The sequence below is a fragment of the Octopus sinensis genome, linkage group LG5 (genome assembly GCF_006345805.1).
Source record: "Octopus sinensis linkage group LG5, ASM634580v1, whole genome shotgun sequence".
Lineage (NCBI taxonomy): Eukaryota > Metazoa > Mollusca > Cephalopoda > Octopoda > Octopodidae > Octopus > Octopus sinensis.
Genome location: NC_043001.1, coordinates 132,650,596 through 132,672,139, shown reverse-complemented (window position 1 = coordinate 132,672,139; position 21,544 = coordinate 132,650,596). Strand labels below are relative to the sequence as shown.

Here is a 21,544-nt window from a genome sequence, read left to right as displayed (position 1 = left end):
TACACTTTTATTCAGAGTGGAGCTCTCTGACTCTGTAAGTCAATTTACCTAGGAGAAGGCCACCCTAATGTAAAACCTACAGCTTAGGTCTTAGGGATTAGGCTAACAGCATTTTATTGTGTCACTACCACTAAAAAGGTTTCTACCAGTGGGTAAAAGATTCCCATCCACTCTGCATGCCAAGTTACTACACTCTTATTCAGAGTGGAGCTCTCTGACTCTGTAAGTCAATTTACCTAGGAGAAGGCCACCCTAATGTAAAACCTACAGCTTACTGGTCACCACAGCTGCCTTAGACTGCTGAGCCACTCTGTTCTGACCTTCCAAGTCCGAAGAGTAGGACCAGATGGTGCAGACTGACTCCCATTTTAAAACCATTAAGTGCAGGGACAATGGAAAACCCCTGCAACAATGAAAGTAAGATGAATATAACACGAAGATGTAGCCACTCTTCTTCATAATCTTTGAACACAAAGAACTGCCACCTTGTGTGTGTGTGTGTGTGTGTGTGTGTGTGTGTGTGTGTGTGTGTTTGTGTGTGTTTGTGTGTGTATTTGTGTGTTTGTGTGTGTGTATGTGCATTGTTGTTTTCGTCTTTTTTTTTTATATATCAGTGTTGTCTTTCGAAAAAAGTATTTTCCATTTACTGGACCAATTGTTTTCACTCCTGGAAGTTCTTTCTAATTATAGTCTACCTAACTATTGGAAGGAGATTTGAACTGATGACTATGTTGCTAGTTATCCAGCATCTTTACTTCACATGCTTTTTAATTGGGTGTGTATATGTGTGTACTTGCGTGTGTTTGTTTACAACCTACTGCATACGGTTTATCATATTCTCGTGTTTTATTTTTTATTTTTCTCTAAATGTTGGACCACTGTTGTAAGAATCAAACAATGATACTTGCCACATTATTATGGACTAATTGTTGCTGTTGTTAATCTATTTATTTATTAATTTTTTTTTTTAGTCTTCTCAATTTGTTTCTTTATGTGTAGGGAGGGGGTAATTTAAGCTGTATTCAACTTAATATAAAAACACAGAAAATTAAGAAATGAAAAGGCCAGAAATTAATTATTGAAAAAATCCAGTCACAACTATGTCATTAAATTTGGATTCATATTGATTTTTTTCCTAATGCAAAGGACATGATTGAGTATGGTAGCAAAAGGTCAAATAATGAAGAGTCTTATAAGAAACAACTACAGCTGAAAATAGATTTTTAAATTATTGCCAAAGTATTCATTTTGCCTCTTTCAGATGCTAATTAATGTGCATAAACTCAGTTTAAGATAAACAATAAAGAATTCAAAGCTGTAATAATGATATTATTAATCATTCTAGGACTCAATCCATTCTAATATGAATAACAACAACAACTAAATAAGGGGGGAAATGAAAGTAAAAATCAGTCACAATTAAAAAAATTCTCCTTTATCTTCTCGCAACTAATTCTGCTTTTACTATCCAGTTTTCTTTTTTTTTTTTTTTGGTACTAGACAATTCCTTGTTATTTTGATAATTCTATCATTAAACAAAAAAGAAGAAAAACTACAAAAAAACCTGCCACTGAAAATGCCTAACAAGCTGCTTAATAAAGAAGGCACTAATGCTACTAGTTGTTTCCAAGACATGTTAGCATTGTGCAGATGGTGAAACTTTGCTATATGAAAGTTATAAACTTTGTTTCAAATCTCATGTTAGAAAATGGCGTTACTTCACTGACATATCTGATTAGTTCAAAATGCAATTCATATGAGCCAAACCTATTTCTTTACTACCCACAAGGGGATAAACACAGAGGGGACAAACGGATTAAGTCGATTATATCGACCCCAGTGTGCAACTGGTACTTATTTAATCGACCCCGAAAGGATGAAAGGCAAAGTGGACCTCGGCAGAATTTGAACTCAGAACGTCACGGCAGACGAAATACGGCTACGCATTTCACCCGGCGTGCTAACGTTTCTGCCAGCTCGTCAAACCTGATGAGCAGAAATGTTGTGAATAGTTACCAACTCTCTAAAAGGCTCCAAAACATACTGCTTACAAAATGCAGTTTACTTGATGCATAAAATTTCACCCTTCACTTTACAGTGCATAATCAATGACCTGCTCAGAGACTGTCTTCACTATTGCTTCTCTACTGAGATTACAGGGATCTCTGCTTCTTTAAATGTGTTGACTGAATATCACATCTAGATTAAATGCATCGTTTTTTTTTGTTTTGTTTTTCGATCATCTATATTATATGTCACCCCATAAGAACTTCACAGTAAACACTTTGAGAAAACTTCATGTGTAGAACTGTATCCTTTTACTGTCCTTCCTCAACTATTCCCTTCAGCCTATAAAAGAAAGTGTCAACTTCCCATGTTTTATGCATTTCCTGAATTTAGAAGGCCTACAAGGGCTTCTTGCTGGGACCTATTAATAAAAATATAGAATATATAAACAATTACGGAGATGTGCTTGCATAGCAAGTGATTTGATCTGAGATCGTGTGCTGAAACGAAAACAATTGCAGCGTGGAAGGTGTTTGTAAGCCATTTAAGAAACACACAAAAGCCGTTCGATTCACTTCAACATTTAAGTTTAATTTGTCAAAATATTTTCGTCGCTTTAAGACCGCGACCTGTTCACTGACAAAAATCCGTGAACAGGTCATGGTCTTAAAGCGACGAAATTATTTTGACAAATTAAACTTAAATGTTGAAGTGAATCGAACATCTTTTATATAAACAATGTTATACTTCAAAGCAGCCATACTAGATCTTGTAGATACATTTCCTTTCATAGCAGGAAAATCAGCACCAATGTTTTCTTTAATTTTTAATTTTTTTTCATGTGTGCAAAAAGAATATAGACAATTCTTCTAGTGACACATATATATACATATCAAAAAATTCTAAACTGTGCTCTGAATTCTTCAATGCATATGAAGCTGAAAATGCTTAGAAAATTTCCATTTGTCTATTATAGTTCCTTAGGTGGCTAAATATGGAATTTGTCAGAGCTTTGCACAGAACATTTTGTGATACAGTAATCCCTCACCATATCATGGTTCACCTATCGCAGTTCACCTATCACGGTTCACCTATCGTGGTTCACCTATTGTGGTTCACCTATCGTGGCTCACCTATCACGGTTCACCTATCATGGTTCACCTATCGTGGTTCACCTATCGTGGCTCACCTATCATGGTTCACCTATCGTGGTCCACCTATTATGGTTCGCCTATCGTGGCTCACCTATTGTGGTTCACCTATTATGGTTCACCTATTATGGTTCACCTATCGTGGTCCACCTATTGTGGTTCACCTATCGTGGTTCACCTATTATAGTTCACCTATCGTGGTTCACCTATTGCGGTTCACCTATTATGGTTCACCTATCGTGGCTCACCTATCGTGGTTCACTTATTGCGGTTCACCTATTATGGTTCACCTATCGTGGTTCACCTATCGCAGTCTATTATTTAAGCTTACGTTGGTTCCTCCATGGTGTTTTGCATTTATAATAAAATAAATATATGCAAATTATAAAAATAATAAAAAAATATACAGTACAGTACTGTTTCCACTTCGCGGATATTGCAAGGGGTTTTGGGAAATAACACCTACAATAGTCAAGGGATTACTGTATTTGTTTTGATTGGCTGCACTCTGTGTTCAAATCTTACCATGGTCAACTTTTCCTTTCATCCTTTCAGAGTCAACAGAAAAAAGTACCAATCCAAAGTAGTGGATTGGTGGAACTGTTAGATGATAAAGTAAGGTGCCTTATGGTAACTGTTCTGGTTCTTTACCCATAACAAATAAAGAAATCTGCAGGCTAAATAACCTTTCTGCCTACTTACTTTCTTTTGTGAACCCTTAAAACACAAGATATCCAAATTTCTATACTAATAACTCCATGATTTAATCCTAAAGGGTTAAATGTAATGTTTTTTTTATTCATATTGCTATGAGTTAATCATGTAGTATCTCATAGCTTTGAGTTTTCAAAAATGGGATTGTTTATTTTTGAACTAACTTTGTAGGGTAGATGTGAGAAGCTGGATCTACATAAAACAAGCAGAATATTTTGGCTGGATATGGTCAGTTCAAATACTAAAAGGTTAAAGATGACACTTCTAAATAAACAGACCTAATTACATAGGTTCACATTTTGGACTGAATTCTGAATAATAACATTCATCTTCCCAATACAAACAATAAATAATGTTCAAAAACATCATTAACAACTAAACCTAATTACACATCTGCTGACCAGCTAAACTTTCCAGCCTACTTACATTTTGCAAATCCTAAAAGAACAACCCCATGGGTTGACATACCTATATACAAAGTTTTAGGTATGTCACTGAATTCTAAACAATAAACTTTAATCAATAAAAACTTATTTATATCACTCCATCAGAAGTTACCCTACAGACTAATTACCATTCAACAGAGATCCAACTACCGCAGAAAAAATATACTTACTTGCCAAGAGAAACTCAAAAGTGTTATAGTCTAGTGGTGGTTAAGCAAGTTGAAATGTTCAAAGTAACTATCAATGCTATTCTTTCTTGTGAAAGAATAATATATATATCAATGTGCATGTGTGTATATCAATGTGTATGGATATAAATATATATGTACATACATACACAATATATACACTACATATGCACACATATAATTTAAACTTAAATATATATATATATATATATATATATATATATATAGATGTCTATGTATGTATATGTATGTGTGTATATATATATATATATATATATATTATATATATATATAAATATATGTTTGCTTGTATGTGCATGTACACACGCATGCGCAAAAGAGAGAAAAAGATATACAAATATACATTTATCATCATCAATGTGGAAATGCTCCGAGTGTGTGTGTGTGTGTGTTTGTATATATATATGTGTGTGTGTGTGTATGTATGTTTGTGTATATATGTGTGTGTGTATATATATATATATATAATATATATATATATATATATACACATACATACTCTACGCACATATATACATATCACACTAAGACAGTTGCTGACCCTCATATACACTTGTATGAATATGCATTCTTATTTCTTAGGTATTCATATGCAAATGCACATATACTTACTTTGACATGATAATTTAATGCAATTAATTTATTTAAATTCAGTTTTTTTGTCATATGATTTATGCCAAAACTAGTCTTTTTATCACAAACTATTACCTGTCATCACTTTCTGTCATCGCTTTCCATCGATTTTATAATACATCAGATTTAATCATTTTTTTTCCTTGTTTGATCTTTCTAAACAAATTAACAAATTTGCAGCAAAAGAGAATGTTTCTTAGTGGAATAACTAATGTAAATTTAAACTGTCTTATTTCTTAACTCAGAAAGTTGACATTATGTTTACGCTTTGAAAAAAATGGACATTTAAAAAAATTTTTTTTTGTTTTTATTGAAGAAATATATACTTTTTCTGTCAACATTGCTGTCTGTGTTTGCTTGTCAAGTTAAAATACATAATTCTACAACTTCGTGTATTTGCCTGGAAGTTTTGCTTACTCATGTAATATATTAAAAAAAGAGGTGTGTGTGTGTGTGTGTGTGTTTGTGGATATACATAGATGCATATATGCACAATACATAAAAAACAAATATATCTGAATACATATGCATACACATATGGGTGTGCATGTATATATATATTTATATGTATGTGTGTGTGTGTGTGTGTGTGTGTGTGTGTGTATACAAGGCAGTAAACTGGCAGTGTCATTAGAGTATCAGATAGCTTGCTTTATAGTAAATGTTCCATTTCATTACACACAGGGTTCAAATCCCAACCAGGTCAACTTTATCTTTTGTTGGTTTGGGATCTACTCCAGAATTTGTATTCTTGCATGTCCACGTCATTTCATATGTGTGTGTGTGTGTGTGTGTGTGTGTGTGCATGAATGATCTAAGAGAAATAACTTGTGGTAGCCAGTATTTTGTATTTGAACAACAAAAAGGAATAGTGTATATTAAATAGCATACACTGTAGATTTCTGGTCTATTGAAATGATCTTTACTTCTGACCACTTGGTGGGAATTTGGAGTGTTCTCGATTCTTGAGATTATCTGCCTTCTTCATTTGGAGAAGCAGGTGAGAGTAAGATCAAGAGAAAATTACGGAGAGCAGGTATGGCAGAGCTAAAGGATAAAAATTAAGACTACTGAACTAAAAAGGTGTGAAGGAGTAGAAAGTATTCATTTAAACATTTTGTTATGGTTCCTAGATTCAAAATGAAACATTTTTTTTTTCTGTTGCCTTGAGTGTTCATCCAAGCTGTGTAGAGATTTGATTCCACACACTGATAAAAATAGGTGAAAACCATTCATCATTGTGGCTCCTGTAATGTAGTTATGCTTGTCTTTTTTTGCCATAATTTTGCTACAATATTCAACATTTCAAATTGTGCATTGAAGTTTGTAGCTGCTGCCCTGGTTTATGTAGTAGTATGTTTTGAATGCGTTTGCAATTGTAATTGGCTAGGTGGCAACCTGTTTACCTTATGTGAATTGTAACACAAAGTTTGTAGATATATTTGGCTGGTAGATGTACAGTATAAATTGAGAGGCGGTTGGATGGAACCTACACTCGCCTCCTTATGAGAGCTCAAAATCTCTCGTGGAAGCGCCATCCAACCAAAATGCAAATATATGGGAAACTACCACCTGTGTCATCTCTTGTGAAAGGTAGGAGAGTCCAGTTTGCTGGACATTGTTGTAGAGCTGAAAAAGAAGTAATTTCTACTCTTCTCCTCTGGAAGCCATCTACTCACAATACCAGAGGGCACACACTCTCCTACCCTGATGTAATCTCCAGGGATACAGGCATCCAGCAACAGGACCTCCATAATGCCATGATGGACCGTGAAGTCTGGTGTAGCATGGTAAATTCCATTGTCTCGACCACGGTCGAACAATGATGATAATGATAAATTTCAGGTAATGTGATAATGTGACTTAGGCCCAGTGATTGTTGTAGTGTTGTTAATGTTGTATCATAGGTGAGCCTATTTCAAAGTGGCTGGTTGTGTATGGCCGGGTTGCTATGGAGTTCTAATTAGGAGATTTCTGAGGTTCCTATCTTTCTTGAAGGTGAGGGCAAATGGCACAGGAAAGGTTTGAGCAGTTGTGGAGTAAGAGAGTATGGTTTGGAAGCTGTGGATTAGTGTCCATTTCAGTGGGAAGATGGAAGGTGGGGGAAAGTGGAATCCAGTCTGTACATATTTGTAAAGAGAGCAAGACTGGTGGTACAGTTGTCACTTAAACACACACAGAGCAAAAGATAAATGCATGTACATATAATTATTCATGTATGCTTATATATGTGTGTGTGTGTGAGTGTGTGTTTCTGTGAGCTGGCAGAAACGTTAGCACGGCAGGCGAAATGCTTAGCCGTATTTCGTCTGCTGTTTCATCCTGGGTTCAAATTCCACCGAGGTCAACTTTGCCTTTCATCCTTTTGGGGGTCAATAAATTAAATACCAGTTACGCACTGGGGTCGATGTAATCGACTTAATCCATTTGTCTGTCCTTGTTTAGTCCTTTGTGGGTAGTAAAAAAAAAAATATATATATACATACATACATTTCTTGTAGGATATTTTTTTACATGCATCTCATAGGAATTCTCTAATAATTTTGTTATCAACATATTTGTGTGAAAATATGACATTTTCAAAGATTTACAGTATTTGTTTGATTAAAACGAAAATTTAGAAAAGAAAGAATTTTTTTTTCAATTAATGACACATTTAGGACCAGGTTAATTTTCTTTATTGAGTACTATTTTTTTACAGGAATTACCTATTTTGTATTATCTTAATCATGGTGACAGTAGCAATAGTATTCTGGAATTCAGTCAAGGTAGGCATTCCTCAAAGTTAACTTCTAACCTATTTTCGTTTAACTTTAATATTTGAAATTCATGGGTAAATTCAAGATTGATGTTTTTGTCATTTTATTTCAATGATGGTCCAGTTCTTGGTGAATAAAATCACTTCACATCGATGTTTTCATAGAAGGTTGAAGCATTTTGCCTGAAGCATAGTTGAATGTTTGTCGCTTTATTTTTATGTTAGTTTTTTTTTCCAATGATATAATGGGTTAGATGATTATATTATTGGTATATTTTTTACAGCTGAAATGTTCTTCATATCATTAACACTTCCTTGTTCTTTTTATGTAGGAGATATCTAATTTTACATCTTGCAAATTGCAAAGCCAGTAGATAATTTGTTTACAGAAATGATAACATCACTGCTTGTGGATTATGATTTTTCAGAGAAGTACAAATGTAAACAGATAACTCCCTCACAGATACACATATATTTGTGTGTGTGTGTATGTGTGTGTGTATGTATGTATGTATGTATGTATGTATGTATGTATGTATGTATGTGTGTGTGTGTGTGTGTGTGTGTGTGTGTGTGTATATACATACACATACACACACACATGGGGTGCAGTGAATAAACTGTCATCTAAATTAAGCAAAAATGAAAATAACATTGACATCTCATTTTAACAGATATATTTACCAAAATTACATAAAAATGTCTATTTTTTTTTTACTTGTTTCAGTCATTTTGACTGCGGCCATGCTGGTGCACTGCCTTTAATCGAGCAAATCGATCCCGGGACTTATTCTTTTGTAAGCCCAGTACTTATTCTATCGGTCTCTTTTTGCCGAACCGCTAAGTGACGGGGACATAAACACACCACCATTGGTTGTCAAGCAATGCTAGGGGACAAACACCGACACACAAACACACACATGCATATATATATATATCTCTATATATAAAACTGAATTGCGTTTTTACCGCTTGGATCGCTTTCAATGCCACTACATCCCGTCCGATTCGCTCCAAAATTTACAGGGACATGTAGAATGAGGTAACGATGCGCGTGGGCTACCTTAGAAATCCCTATCTTAAAAGGTGTGGTTGCTAGGGGCCATCTTCCTCACTCACCCTATTTCCTCCTTTCCCTCTCTTACTCCTCTTCATAACTTTCAGAAGTCCACTACGGTTATTTAAAGTATCTGTCACTATCGCTATTTCCTTTCTTTTTCACTGACTCTGTTTCCTACCTTCCTATCACTTCGGCGGTGTTCTTTTAAGTATAGTCTGTCACCAACAAACAACACACGAGCATGAGAACAAATATTATGAATCAGATATTCTTGCGTTCATTATATGTGTGTGTGTGGTGTGTGTGCTATATATAAATATGTATATATAATGTATGTGTCTATGTGTGTGTGTTCTATATATAAATATGTATATATAATGTATGTGTGTGTGTGTGTGTTCTATATATAAATATGTATATATAATGTATGTGTGTGTGTGTGTTCTAATATAAATATGTATATATAATGTATGTGTGTGTGTGTGTGTGTTCTATATATAAATATGTATATATAATGTATATATACAAAGTGTATATATCTGTATTTATGTATATTAAACTTTTTCATACTTTTTCATAGTTATATATAATTTTAAAACAAATTATAAATATAATTTAATAATTTTTATTTTCAATTTAAATAATTTAATTTTCAATTTAATATTTTACTAGCAGTATCGCCCGGCGTTGCTCGGGTTTGTAAGGGAAATAACTATATAAGCATTTTAGTGAGTTATAGCAAAAGAATAGCAAAAAATGCATTAAAAATGGAATAAAAATGATAGAAATTTTTTTTTAAATCGTTGACTCATCGTAGACATTTTTAGAGAGTTACTTCCCTTATATAATAGCGAAAAATGCATTAAAATGGAATAAAAAATTGATGGTAATTTATTTTAATCGTTGACTCGTCGTAGACATTTTTAGAGAGTTACTTCCCTTATATAATACCAAAAAATGCATTAAAATGGAATAAAAAAATGATGGTAAATTTTTTTTTAAATCGTAGACTCATCGTAGACGCGCGCTAATACCCAGAAGGGCTCGATATGAATCACGACTATAAGATACCCGGTTTTGGTTACACTGCACCGCAAAATGTGGGAGTGGTTAGGAATCTAAATCGTAGGAGACAGACACACAACCTTACTTTTATATATAAAGACTAGCAGTATCGCCCGGCGTTGCTCGGAGTGTAAGGGAAATAACTATATATGCATTTTTAGAGAGTTATAGCAAAAAAATGCATTAAAAATGGAATAAAAAGTGATGGTAATTTTTTTTTTAAATCGTTGACTCAGTGTCTTCAAGCCATGAAGTCGTTGTTCGAAAAGAACGCTGGTCTCCTTGACAACGCTTTACGACGTTGATTTCCTTACACTCCCTTCCCCACAGCTTCACGAGGGAGAAGCAAACAGGTGCAGATGTGAGCGTGGACGCCAACTCCGCCGCTATCGACACACGAAAAATTATGCATTAAAATGGAATAGAAAATGATGTTAAATTATTTTTAAAATCGTAGACTCATCGTAGACGTGCGCTAATAGCCAGACGGGCTCGATATGAATCACAACTATAAGATACCCGAATTTGGTTAAACTGCACCGCAAAATGTGGGAGTAGTTAGGAATCTAAATCGAAGGGAACAGATACTCACACAACTACAGTTTTATATATATAGATATATTTTTTATGTTATATTTTCTTTTTTTATGTTTTTGTTTTTGGTTTTTCACTGTTTGATTTGCCTATTAGTGGTTTTATCTCTAATTTAATTTATACAGATATATATCTCATTTGTATACATTTGTATATATAATGCGTGCACACACACACATATATATATATACACATATATATATAATGTGTGCATTACGTAGTTGGTCGATTCAGCTGAAAATATGCACACCTATGTTAAAAGTGCTGACAAGTTTCCATGACAACTATTTTGTTCCTCAAATGAAAGGTGTCACCTCTAGGACAAAATTCCTCATCTTATAAAATGTGGCCCCAGTAGACCCGAATGAAATCGGGTTATATTAACCAAAATGTGAAAAGGGGTCTAAATGGGGCTGGAAGGGGATTAAAATTTCTAGGAGTGGGTGTTTAGGAATTCTCTGTTCCATCAAGCTAAAAAATTTGCGCCAGCCTTTTAATCGTCAATGTGTTGCCGTCCATGATAAAGAAGTTTTGAATGCTTGCCATAGTGAGTCTACTGTCGTGAGAAAGAATCACTTCAAAACTTGGTGTTAACGAATTTTCTTTTACATCAAGTTCTAAATTTTACGCCAGCCGTTAAACTGTCATTACGTTGCTGTCCGTCGTTAACAAATGCCAGCCATGGTGACTCTACTATCCTCAAATTCTATCCCTTCAAACTTTGGTTTCCAATATTTTATTATTTTTATTCAGCTCGCAAGTTCGTCTGTCCCTTTTAAATGTTAGCGTTTTGCTGTCTGCCTTGAAGCAGACCTTTCCATTGCCACTGCCTCATATTTCTGATTGATCTTTCTAAATATTTTATTTCTCAACTTACTCAAGATCTTCTGTTGTTTATAAATGGGAGAGAGATAGATAAAGATAGAGAGTAAGAGAAAGCGAGGAAGAGTCCGAGAGAAAAGAAAAGTAAGAGAGTGGGAAAGTGAGAGAGAAAGGAGAGAGAAACAAATACGGAGAATCATCATCATCATCATCGTTTAATGTCCGTTTTCCGTGCTAGCACGGGTTGGGCAGTGTGACCGGGGTCTCGGAAGCCAGGAGGCTGCACCAGGCTCCAGTCTGATCTGGCAGTGTTTCTACAGGTGGATGACCTTCCTAACGCCAACCACTCTGTGAGTGTAGTGAGTGCTTCTTTCGTGCCGCCGGCACTGGTGCCAGGGGGGCTCGCAGTGGCAACGATCGGTTGGTGCTTTTTACGTGCCACCGGCACAGAAGCAAGTCAAGGCGGTGCTGCAATCGGCCACGTTCGGATGGTGCTTTTTACGTGCTGAAAGGAAGCAACAGAAAGTAACACCCACACTCTTACCCGCGCGTAGAGCGGGTCACCTTCAGCTAGTATATATATATATATATATATATATATATATATACGACGGGCTTCTTTCAGTTTCTGTCTACCAAATCCACTCATAAGGCTTTGGTCGGCCCGGGGCTATAGCAGAAGACACTTGCCCAAGGTGCCACGCAGTGGGACTGAACCTGGAACCATGTGGTTGGTAAGCAAGCTACTTACCACACAGCCACTCCAAAAAAGACTCCAAAGAAAATGCTTAGTTAGATCTGAAGCTGTCTGAATAACAGAATTATTAATTGTTCAAAATGAAGAATGATAGGATAGATTAATCTCCCAAACTTTTATTTTGCTGTCACAATAGACATTAAAAATTTACATGCCCTCAGACATAAAAAGTAGGACATTCAAATTTTCTTCCCACTTACAATTGTTTGTTCCATAAGATAAGGTACCTGTATTTATAGCTTCTATATAATCTGTGTAATGTACATAGTATAAAATTCCATAATAGAGGATATCGCTCTGAAATGAAATTGAGTAAACAGCTAAATTTTTTGCCAATTATGCCAATCCTGTGATTTACTATAATTGTGTTGTACCAACTGTTTTAATGGACTATTAAAATTTCAAATATTTGAGATTTGTACTAAAATTCTGTTAATTTCTTTTTAAGCTTTTTACATTTTAATAATAATGAATTCACAAATTAGAAGCACAGATAATTAAAATAGGATTTTAAGATTTTTTTTTTTAAACCAAACATTCTAATATTAGGTTTTCATCATTGCATGCTGGGCAGGTTGAAAGATGAAAATGTGTTTCATAAAAATTTTGTTGTAAATTAAAGAGACTAATCATCATAATTTTTCATTTTGTAGGTTTATCCTATCACACAGTTCAAAATGTTGAAGATTGTAGAAAAATTATGGAGAAAGGCTGGCATAACCGCACTACAGGGGCCACACTGATGAATAAAGATTCTTCGCGCAGTCATTCTATATTTACTATTCAACTCGAAATGATTACCAAGAAAGATTCTGATGAAGAGCACATAAGAGCCGGGAAGCTGAATCTTGTTGACCTTGCAGGTAGTGAGCGACAAGCTAAAACAGGCAAGTCACTGGAAATTTTAGTATGTGATAACCCTGACATCTGTCTCTTAAACAATAGCTGTAACACTTCAATCCCCTTTATTCCCCAATATCATTGACAAAAATAGACTGCCTCTATGATTTAGAATATTTAAGAAATTTTCTAAATTAATTTTTAAAAGTTATTGGTTTATGAAGCTGCTATTTGAAATACAACTTAACAAATGACTCAAATATAACTCAAAATGGTATCCATCACTTTGATCAAGATATTAGTTTTAGTATTTATACTTTATTTACAGTAACATGGAAATACTTAAAACATATATTACACTCTCTCTTTTATTCTTTTACTTGTTTCAGTCATTTGACTGTGGCCATGCTGGAGCAATGCCTTTAGTCGAGCAAATCGGCCCCAGGACTTATTTTTTGTAAGCCTAAACCTGGTACTTATTCTATCGGTCTGTTTTGCTGAACTGCTAAGTTACGGGGATGTAAACACACTAGCATCAGTTGTCAAATGATGTTGGGGGGACAAACACAGACACACAAACATATACACACATACATACATACATATATATATATATGGATATATATATATATATATATATATACATATATTCGATGGGCTTCTTTCGGTTTTCGTCTACCAAATCCACTCACAAAGCTATGGTCGGCCCGAGGCTATAGTAGAAGACACTTGCCCAAGATGCCACACAGTGGGACTGAACCCAGAACCGTGTGGTTGGTAAGCAGGCTACTTACCACACAGCCACTCCTATGCCTGTGTAACATGATTTTTGTCCTTGGGTAGCAATTGTTATTTCCTATTTGCTTACCCCTAGAAAGTATGAAAAAATGGCTAATATTCCTTTAAACTTTGCTTTTCTTACATTTATTCAAACCCCAAAGAATCCCTCTCAACACATGGTGCTCCCCCACTACTCCCGCTCATGATCAGAGATGCATGTATTGTCAGCCACCAAGGGACATGTTCAAGTGGTTAAGATCAAGCAACTGACATGCAAATCTGTGGTACTGAGTAGAATATTTCCTATAATGATATTTCTGCTTCAGCAACTCTGTCTGAAATGTAATGGCAAATAGGTCAATTTCAAAACATTGATGTCCTAGTTACAAAAGCAAAGTTTGAAGGGAATAGTAGTCATCTTCTTTGATTTCTAGATAGAAGCAAATAGGAAATATAAACTTACTGACCAAAGAAAAAGAAAAACGGTTTTGTTACAGAGTATTATTAATTACTTAAAATTACGATATTGAGTGTTTCAGTTTGGTTTTTACTGAAAGAGTTGAAAGTGAGTCGCGCTGCAGAATATGAAAGCTGTGAAGGTTGTGCCTGTGATAATTGGTGCATTGGGAACTGTAAGTAAAGATGTAGACAAATGGTTGAAGGAGATTGGAAGAGATTGTCCTGTAGAGCTTCTACAGTTTGTTTCTTAGGGACAGGAAAGATTGTCAGTGTGGGTTTGAAGCACTTGAGACTATTGAAAGCTTGTGGATATTTAAGGTTACAAGTAGTAACCCACTACCCATATGAATACTCCCAGGAATAAGAACAAGCCTGTGTCAAATCAATAATAATAATAATAATAATTGCCTAGTGTACCCTTATCAGACAGGTAGTCATGATGGGTATACTGGTAATAATATAGTCATGATGGCTATACTGGGTATAATAATAATAATAACAACAACAACACAACAACAACAACAACAACAACAATAATAATAATAATTGCCTAGTGTACCCTTATCAGACGGGTAGTCATGATGGGTATACTGGGTATATTTTACCCCAGTGTCACTTTGATGGCATGCACTGCTGTCTCACTCAATAATAATAATAATAATAATAATAATAATAATAATAATAATAATAATAATAATAATAATAATAATAATAGTAATAATAATAATAATAATAATTGCCTAGTGTACCCTTATCAGACGGGTAGTCATGATGGGTATACTGGGTATATTTTACCCCAGTGTCACTTTGATGGCATGCACTGCTCTCTCACTCAATAATGATAACAATAATAATAATAATAACAACAACAACAACAACAATAATAATAATAAATTAATATATAAAAGCACTTAGTACACCCAGTAAAGTCATTGGCATTAGGCAGGACATTCAACCATAGAAATCATATCAAAATGCATATTACGATGTAATGCAGTCCTTTGATTCAGTAGATTCTGTTGAACTGTCCAACTCATAACAGCATGAAACTGGATACTAAATAAGGATGATGATAATGATGGTGTTGGTGATAATAATGTAATGATGGTGATGCTGGTGATGGTGTGCTGCTGCTACTGATTTATGTGTGTGTGTGTGCATGCGTGTGACTTTTGTATAAACAATTTTACAGTAAAATGTTTAAGTTATCAAAATTTAGGATATTAACTTTTTTTTTTTCTTTGGCCTTTCATGTATTTGATAATCTTGATTTTCAGTTGTTTTAGTTGTTTGAAATGATGCAAATAGATGCTGAATATTTGTCTTGAAGAAATTATTTATTGACTAGGACTTAAGAAATAATTTTTGTGTTATAAACATTTTCAGAAATTGATGGCATGTCATCAATAAAATTTATATAAATATAAGAAAGATTCAAATAAAAAAAATAAATAAATATTATTCATAAGACTGAAATTATTAACTTTATTTAAGTTTGACTCATCATAAGACTTAAAAGGCCTTCATTTGAATCTGCAATCTATGTTAGACAAATAGACAACCATACAATAACAGCAGTAATAGAAAATACTTTTGTAGTTTTATGTTATTTCTGAAGGATACATTTGCATAAATTCATCAAGACATCTGGAAGGGTTCAAATTGACACAATAGCAATTGTACAGATTTAGAAAATGGATAATCCTTGTTAATGGGTTTTGGATGATATTTTTTTTTACCCCAACTTTTATAGTGTTTTTAAAAAAAAATTTTTAATTATTTTTTTTTTGTGTTTTATTTCTAAATGTTTATTGTAATTTTGCTTGTTTTAAAATAGTATACACAAATATGTTGTTTATGACGTTGGTAAATTAATTTCTGAGAAACAAAAGTAAAAAAAATAAATCATTATGACTTGAAAATTTGACATATGAATAAAGAAAGAAGAAAGCTTTGAATATTTTTGTTTATTTTTTTCTTTCATAGTGGCACTATGGAATTTTTATGTTTTGAGATGACAAACTTTGGCTATACACTGTACAAATCTGTGCCCTTACTCTTCATATATATATATATATATATATATATATATATATATATATATACACATATATACATACATACACACCTACACATATATACATCCACACACATATATACACACACATGCACATATATATAAAGACATGCACACATTTATATATATATATATATATATATATATATATACATACACACATACATCCATATATATATATATATATATATATACACACATACATCCATATATATATATATATATATATACACACACACACATGTGCACACACACATATATCTTTTACTGTCTTTTCTTTGTTTTAGGTTAAAACATAGCTAATCAAACTCAATTAACTTGAAATTCCTCTCCTTGATGTTTTCCTCATACTGTTAATCTAATAGTAAACTAACAGTGTGGATGACACATAAAAGAAAGGAATGTTGTATGGAAACAAAGGCAGTTTTTAAATTCCAAGATATCGAAGATACCCCACTCTGCTGCTTATTCAAAATGCTCCATTATGTATTTTGTTTCATTCCGTTATTATATTATGATTATGAAATTTTCTAAGTTGTTGCTTGGAGTGCATCCCTCAGGACAAAGTACACTTGTCTTGAGGGCTGCCACCTCTGACCAATTGATAGAATGTTGAACTGACCAGCTTGATAGAATGTAGAATTGCTGATTAAAGGATTCGGTTTGTATCATCTTAGGTGTATTGATAATTACAGTATATATGTGTAAGCTTAATATGAAGGTAAATTTAATGACATCTTTATTTTGTAATGATTAGAAATATTTACTTGATGAACAAGAAATCTGAGACAAATTCACATCAATGGTAATGCAGTTTTTTTATGAGAATGTCTTAATATCAGTTTAAATACATGTAGAACAATATTCAAAAGACAGTTGGGTGTTGAATTAAATTCCTTAAAACATTTATGACATTTTGAACACAAATATTGAGAAAGCCTTTGTTTTTCATTAATACATGTTGATATAAAAGAAATAGCTGTAATATATTAGGATGAGTTCAAGTTACCAAAAGCTTCCCCCCAAACACACACATGCATATATATGTATATAAAACTGTAGTTGTGTGAGTGTCTGTCTCCTACGATTTAGATTCCTAACTCCTCCCACATTTTGCGGTGCAGTTTAACCAAATTCGGGTATCTTATAGTCATGATTAATATCGAGCCCGTCTGGCTATTAGCACGTGTCTACGATGAGTCTACGATTTTAAAAATAATTAACATCATTTTTTATTCCATTTTAATGCATAATTTTCGTGTGTCGATGGCAGCGGGGTTGGCGTCCACACTCAAACACCTGCACCTGTGTTTGCTTCTCCCCCTTCTTCCCTCCCTCATGAAGCTGTGGGGAAGGGAGTTTAGGAAATCAAAGTCGTAATGCGTTGTCAAGGAGACCAGCGTTCTTTTAGAACAACGACTTCATGGCTTGAAGACACCAAAACAGAAATGGCTAAGAAAGCCTGAATTGGCATCTATAAGGGAAGTAACTCTCTAAAAATGCTATATAGTTATTTCCTTACAAATCCGAGCAACGCCGGGCGATACTGCTAGTATATGTATATAAATAAATATATATATAATTATAGTTGCCCAATAAAGTCGGTGATGGCTTCTTCAATTGAGCATCTTTCGATGTCTGCACTTTTTAAAGTGTAGTAACACCAGTGGACATGGCCATACAGATAACTAAATAACTTATGGTATACTTATACCTATGTCATCATCATCATCATCATCGTTTAACGTCCGTTTTCCATGCTAGCATGGGTTGGACGGTTCAACTGGGGTCTGGGAAGCCAGTAGGCTGCGCCAGGCCCAGTCTGATCTGGCAGTGTTTCTACAGCTGGATGCCCTTCCTAATGCCAACCACTCCACGAGTGTAGTGGGTGCTTTTTACGTGCCACCTGCACAGGTGTTAGACGAGGCTGGCAAACGGCCATGATCGGATGGTACTTTTTACGTCCCATCCTATGTATAATGTATAAATGAGGAAGCTATGGAAACAACAGTATTTCATCCCTGCAAACAAAGAATTGGTTGAAGGGGAATACCAGTATGGGGAGGGGTAAGGTGAGAGATGTAAGAGTGGCTCAGGAAAGACAATAGGTCAGAAAGTAGTAGCATGAGGTGCAAGGTGTTGAAGCACTGTAGAAAGAGAGATATGTAGGGATATATAAGGGGCTATAGTAAGTGGGGCATGATGATAGATATGACAGGCTATTAAGAAAGCAGGTAAGAGATGTGTTAAGAATGGAATATAGAAAACAGGAGAGAGCAATGGCTGAAGGTAAGCAAGGAGGTAATTTGTAGAAATAGTGTGGGCAGGGATGATAATGAAGAATGGAAGTGGTTTTGTGGGGACAAGTAAGCAGGGTGTGTAATATGTGTGGATTCTACTCTATTCTACAGTATTTGTGTAGTATCATAGATGAGGGAGTGATAGGTGTTAGTGGATGAGCATGAGGGGAGTGTGCCAAATAGGGAGAAAGCAGGAGCAGAGCCCTGCACGTACGAGCAAAACCAGGTGGTTTTAGGATAACATTTTCTGCTGTAATGGATGGATCTTCTCAAGCACACTAAAATACCAGTCATCTCACTCCTTTGTCATCTCCTCCTGTAAAGCTCAACATTTTGAGATGTCTTCCTGGGTCTTCTTCTTCCAAAAGTTATATCCACTTTAAGTGATTAGCACTTCGTTATTTAATTGTCCTCATCCATACTCACCATATGACCAAACCAACACACTCTTCTCCCTTGCACACTACATCTGATTCCTCTTATGCTTAACTTCTCTCTCAATACATTAGCACTTTGTTGTACATTTACATTGATATTGCACATTCAATGGAGCATACTAGCTTCATTTATCTCTAGTCTTTGCATGTCCTCTGCATCCAAAGTCCACATCTCAGTACTAAGTAGCATTGTTTTATGTGCACAAGCATCATAGAATCTGCCTTTCACTCAGAAAGTGAGACCTATTGTTACTAGCAAGAAGTAACAGCACTCTGAACATTCCCCACCCTATTCTTATTCTAGCAACTACACTTCAGAATATCCTCCTCCACTGCTAATTAGGTCCCCTAAGTAACAGATACTTTCTGCTAACTCTAGGGAGTCTTTGGGGCATTTGAGAGAATCAATTTTCCATGTATCCTTAGTCTTTACAGCACCTGTGCACCTCCACATACAAACACTACTTTCTCCATTAACCTTACTCTGATTCTGCTGCATCTCTCTCTCTCTCTCTCCCCCTCTCTCTCTCTACATTGTTGATATTATAAGAATTTTATAAACTTTCAAGAAAACATAAAATAATTCTTTTTGAAACATTGGCTTTTGAGGCACATCACATAAATTTATAAATAACGGCATAAAAACTCAATTTGGATAGAAAAAGTCAACTTTCTCCTATCTGTAAATACTTTCCTCTACACACACAGAGCTATAACTACATATCAAGATCATCCCTTTCATTACTGTATTTATTTTGAGATGCTCTGTGTTTCTTTCAATTACTTTAAATATAACAAAGAATTTAGTAAAATAACTTTGTTATCATTCAGCTAGTGTTAGGAACATAAATTGTGACTAAGGTTTGGTGGAAGATTTTAATTCAAAAATTATGAAAACAAGACATTTGTACCCAGAGTCAGGGCCGGTTTCAGCCGGGTTGGTAATGAAAGGGTTAATTTCTTACAAAGTAATGACAATTGTAGAAGTTGTCACTGTTTGTTTTACAATAAAGGCTAACTTTATTCACCACTAGAACAATTCAAAAGTTAATCTATACCCAAGCATTTTTACTATACTAACTTTCACTATTATAGTTAAAAGCTGACAAAATGTTGATAAAATAAAAACGAAACAAACTATATATATATATATTAAGGAGAAAGAGAGAAAGAGAGTCACATAGGCAGATCAATAAATATAGAGAAAGAATTACTATGAAATGTCTCCATCTATAAATTAGTATTAATTTATTTCATTTATTTTAATGTGTACGACGCCAGAAAATTCACCAATTGAAATGTTCTTTCCCTCCCTTTTCTCACTCCTGATTGGTAAACATAAGAATTTGCCATTCTTCTCTGTTCTCCTCTTTTATCAACACTTTATTCTTCATTAAAGAACACCTAATTATATGATTTTTGATTCCTGGTTCTTGCCTTGTTATTACTAGCAGGAAATTCTTTTCCTCTACTTCACCTCCCCTCTCACATCCCTACCTCTCTCTCTCTCTTTGTTTTTATGAAATAACCTCACTAAAAGACTACTTTCAACTTTTAGTTGCAGCTTATCTTAATTTTCTCAACTGAAGATCTAAGAAAGTCACCAGTGTTAATTATATAAAGTCATAGTCTTTCTTGGATTAGTTACTAAGGTTACTCTCTGAAATTAACTTCTACTAGTTTTTGTTTTATATTCTTGGCAGAGCATTGAAATTAGTGGACTAGTGGCCTACAGATTATGTGTTCAAATTCTACTGTATTTAAATAAGAATTTAGGAGAAATACATTCTTGTTATTAGTCTTCTTGAAATAATATTAAATAGTACTATGTTTGTGAGTTGCTTGTCCCAGCATTAACACAGTAGAGTAGTTTCTCTAGAGAAAATAATCGCTTATTTCACTTTCTATCTTGTAGTTTGGTACCTTCAATGTATCTGTAAAAATAGAAAAAAATTAAAATATAGCTAAAAAAAATAAAGATACCACTTTCTTGTTTGGCAAAGTTGAATAGTTATTTGGCAAAACACACCCCTGTTTTGTGAAATCTGCTAAAAGCAGCTAACAAAAATTTTTAATAATAATAATAATAATAATAATAATAATAATAATAATAATAATAATAATAATAATAATAAACGCCCTGATGCAGTACTAGACAGGGGCTCTCATGGCTTCTGAATGCCCTGATGCAGTACTAGACAGTGGCTTTCGTGGCTTCTGAATGCCCTGATGCAGTACCAGACAGTGGCTCTCATGGCTTCTGATCTTAACTGATTGGAAGTGTTATCATGTACATTGTTTTGTCTTGGTATAAAAAATGGGCTACAGCAAATATTCTGCTCAATACCACAAATTTGCTTGTCAGTTGTTTGACCTTAACCAGTTGAGCATGTCCCTTAGTGGCTCTCTGATTATGAGTAGGAGTAGTGGGGGAG

At 34.3% G+C, this 21,544-nt stretch overlaps 1 protein-coding gene across 1 annotated transcript in view; it reads left to right on the top strand.

Annotated features, from left to right (window-relative positions):
- LOC115212278 (osmotic avoidance abnormal protein 3-like) overlaps positions 1-21,544 on the top strand; it is a 907,318-nt gene that overhangs the window by 305,334 nt on the left and 580,440 nt on the right. The window contains exon 5 of the mRNA XM_036503083.1: positions 12,870-13,103. Within this exon, the coding sequence (XP_036358976.1) occupies positions 12,870-13,103 (234 nt within the window). The remainder of the gene's footprint in view (positions 1-12,869; positions 13,104-21,544) is intronic.